The sequence below is a fragment of the Papaver somniferum genome, chromosome 1 (genome assembly GCF_003573695.1).
Source record: "Papaver somniferum cultivar HN1 chromosome 1, ASM357369v1, whole genome shotgun sequence".
In the NCBI taxonomy this organism is placed as follows: domain Eukaryota; kingdom Viridiplantae; phylum Streptophyta; class Magnoliopsida; order Ranunculales; family Papaveraceae; genus Papaver; species Papaver somniferum.
Genome location: NC_039358.1, coordinates 235,838,097 through 235,841,226, shown reverse-complemented (window position 1 = coordinate 235,841,226; position 3,130 = coordinate 235,838,097). Strand labels below are relative to the sequence as shown.

The 3,130-nt window shown below is 38.5% G+C and overlaps 1 protein-coding gene across 1 annotated transcript; it reads left to right on the top strand.

The window, feature by feature from the left end:
* The first annotated feature begins 512 nt into the window (after positions 1–512).
* On the top strand, positions 513–2,832 carry LOC113273070 (probable amidase At4g34880). The gene is made up of 5 exons (XM_026522841.1): positions 513–1,091; positions 1,250–1,461; positions 1,571–1,798; positions 1,934–2,132; positions 2,253–2,832. The coding sequence occupies exons 1-5, from the start codon at positions 513–515 to the stop codon at positions 2,631–2,633; spliced, it is 1,599 nt and encodes a 532-aa protein (XP_026378626.1). The 3' UTR covers positions 2,634–2,832.
* Positions 2,833–3,130: the final 298 nt, after the last annotated feature.

The window sequence follows — 3,130 nt, the reverse complement described above, 5'->3', positions numbered from 1 at the left end:
ATACCATTGTTCGAATAGCACTAAATGGACGGCAACCGATTCGTTTTTCCTAATTTGCAATGCAGACAATATCTTCCCACCTAGGAAAATCTTACTTGGTTTAGAATGATTTATCATTAGATAATGTTAGAGTCTTGAAGGAAGTAATAATTCCATATTTCATGATATAGGGTCTCTATGTTAGATTGAGAGTCATTATCTTTACTCTTGAACTAGTTTCTAATAAATGAGCAAGTTCACGAACTTGGGGCACTCTCTCTTTTGTTGATTATGGACTAAGCATAATACTAGTATCTCTTAATTACTTTTGTTTCTTTAGATTTATGAAAATTTATGGAAAATGGGGTATGGATAAAAAAGATAAACCTTTTCCTTTAATGCATGCCATCCTACATAAAGTAAAAGAAAGGGTAATGTTTGATTATTAGATAGAGTTAAATTCCATTCTAATAAGACATGGTATGCAAAGACAAGTGCTCATTACATGTTCTTCATAGAATAAAATCATGAGCATGGCCATTCCTTTTCCTCAGTTCCGGCCGATCACTTCAACCACTGCACCGTTCCCTTTATTTCTACTAACAAAGCTATTGTTATTGATCAATATCTGTGCTAGCATATTCATCGTTAACTGCCATAGTACTTTCACCATCAAAGAAGCCAGTATCGAAGGTATCCAACTAGCCTTCAGGAGTAAAACCTTGACGTCTAGGCAACTCGTGGAATTATACATAAAGGAGATTCAAACCCTCAAACATCTCAGAGCAGTTATTGAGGTGAATCCAGACGTGCTAGATCAAGCTGACAAGGCCGATTCTGAAAGGAAGATGCCCAGCTTCGTTGAGCCACTCGGAGGACTTCACGGAATTCCAATCCTTCTCAAGGACAATATAGCAACCAAAGACAAACTTAACACTACCGCTGGATCATTTGCACTATTGCATTCTGTGGTCCCACGTGATGCAGGGGTGGTGGCAAAGTTGAGACAATCTGGAGCGATCATCATGGGGAAGGCAAGCCTTAGCGAGTGGGCAAATTTCCGGGGTACCAATATTCCCCCAGGATGGTGCGCAAGAAGCGGACAAGGCTTGGTAAGTTTAATTTGAAATGCTTTTTCATTCTCCGGCCGGTAGATATATATTTTTGAAATTTGATGTTACCTTGTACGTATATACCTTCTAAATCAAAAAAACGGATCATGTTTACTGTCGAATCCAATGATATGTATAGACTTATCTCTGTGACGCAGAATCCGTATACATTAGGGGATCCATGTGGTTCTAGCAGTGGATCAGCTATATCAGTTGCTACTAATATGGTGACAGTGTCTTTGGGAACAGAAACTACTGGATCAATCATTTGCCCAGCCAGTTTTAATGCGATTGTGGGAATCAAACCTACAGTTGGACTCACTAGTCGAGCTGGAGTTATTCCCATCTCACCAAGACAGGATTCAGTAGGGTATGCTTGCTGACAATAATAATATGTTCTGTAAATGTATTTGATCAACGTATTACTGAACTATCCTCTCTAAATTAACTTGGTTTAAATATATTGCTGGGTGAACTAGACCAATGGGCAGAACAGTATCGGATGCTGTATACGTATTGAATTCAATTGTAGGCATTGATACGAATGATGCAGCAATATCTTCAGCAGCAAATTTCATACCTAAAGATGGCTACATTCAATTTCTGAAGAAGGATGGTCTTCAAGGAAAAAGATTAGGAATAGTGAGGTACTTCTTCATCAATGTAACTCTTCCCCAAGTCTTTGAGGGTCACATCGAGACGCTGAGGTATCCAGCTTTAATGATTTGGTTTTTGGTTTTTTTATTTTTATTTTGAGATGATCGATCAAGTTATGGAAATATTAAGGGGCCTTATTTGACGCCCTAGCTAATTCTCATTCTTCCATCTCTGTAAAAATGAAGACATGCAGGTGCAGTTATAGTGGACAATCTGGAAATCCGCAATATCGAAATTATTTACGATCCATATCAAAGTGGTAGAGAACCCGCACTGAGGTCCGAGTTCAAGCAGTCTCTGAATGTCTACTTGAAAGAACTAATTACTTCTCCCGTGAGGTCGTTAGCTGATGTAATCGCCTTCAATAAGAATAACCCATGCTTGGTGAGCTTTTAAACTGCTAATTGGATAACTTACCATGCATCCCTACTAAGAAACGACGCTTATAATTTGATCTACATTTGTTGAGTTATATTGATAATGGTGCGAATCATGCATGATCAGGAAAAGACTTGTGTCTATAATCAAGATAGGATGATAGAGTCTGAGAAGACCAGCGGATCAGAGGCAGAGAGACAGGGAGCACTATTAAATTTGGCGAAGCTTGATAATGAAGGGTTTAAGAGTTTGATGATTACAAATAACTTGGATGCGGTTGTCACTCCAGGATATCTTTTTGCTACTGTACTTGCAATAGGAGGACACCCTGGAATTACTGTTCCAGCAGGGTATGAGAAAGATGGAACGCCTATTGGAATATGTTTCGGTGGATTAAGAGGTTCAGAACCAAAGCTAATTGAAATTGCTTATGCGTTCGAGCAGATTACATTGATTAGAAAACCGCCTCCTTTTCCCACTGCATCAGTGTTGTATAACATGGTCTAAGCAGTGGGTTTTTCTCCTCAGCAGTGGAGATACAATTACTTAAGAGATCAAACACACAACTTAATTCCACAACTTTTTAAAATGCAATAGTATACATAAATCATACAACTCCGTTCACTGAAGACTGCAAGAATTTACCTACACCGTCAGAACCAGGCGGCAGACGTACGGTATAGCTATGGGATTGCTTAAGATTTGAAAAGCGAATATTATATAAACTCATCGTGTATATCCTTCAGTATGTATCCATCTTGAAAACAATTTCCCAAATTACTTTCAAAATCATAAGCCAATCTCAAAACAATGTGTTCTATATTCTCAACTATGGTCGTGAAATTAGCATTTGCAAAGAATATAAATTATGTCGAAATAGATTATGATCGCCATACCCATCTGGCCAACCTAATGGTTATATTGTTGTTAACTGGCCCATAGCTCTAAGAGAGGCCCGTTTATCTTTGCCGTTTTGGGGCTAATTGGGGATTCTAATTGGTTAT

What these genes read in the sequence shown, in the direction of transcription:
- LOC113273070 (XM_026522841.1), top strand. Translation starts at nt 513, where the DNA reads ATGGCCATTCCTTTTCCTCAGTTCCGGCCGATCACTTCAACCACTGCA. An exon ending in CCAAGACAGGATTCAGTAGG is followed by an intron (nt 1,462 to 1,570) that starts GTATGCTTGCTG and finishes TGGGTGAACTAG; the next exon opens with ACCAATGGGCAGAACAGTAT. An exon ending in GGTCACATCGAGACGCTGAG is followed by an intron (nt 1,799 to 1,933) that starts GTATCCAGCTTT and finishes GTAAAAATGAAG; the next exon opens with ACATGCAGGTGCAGTTATAG.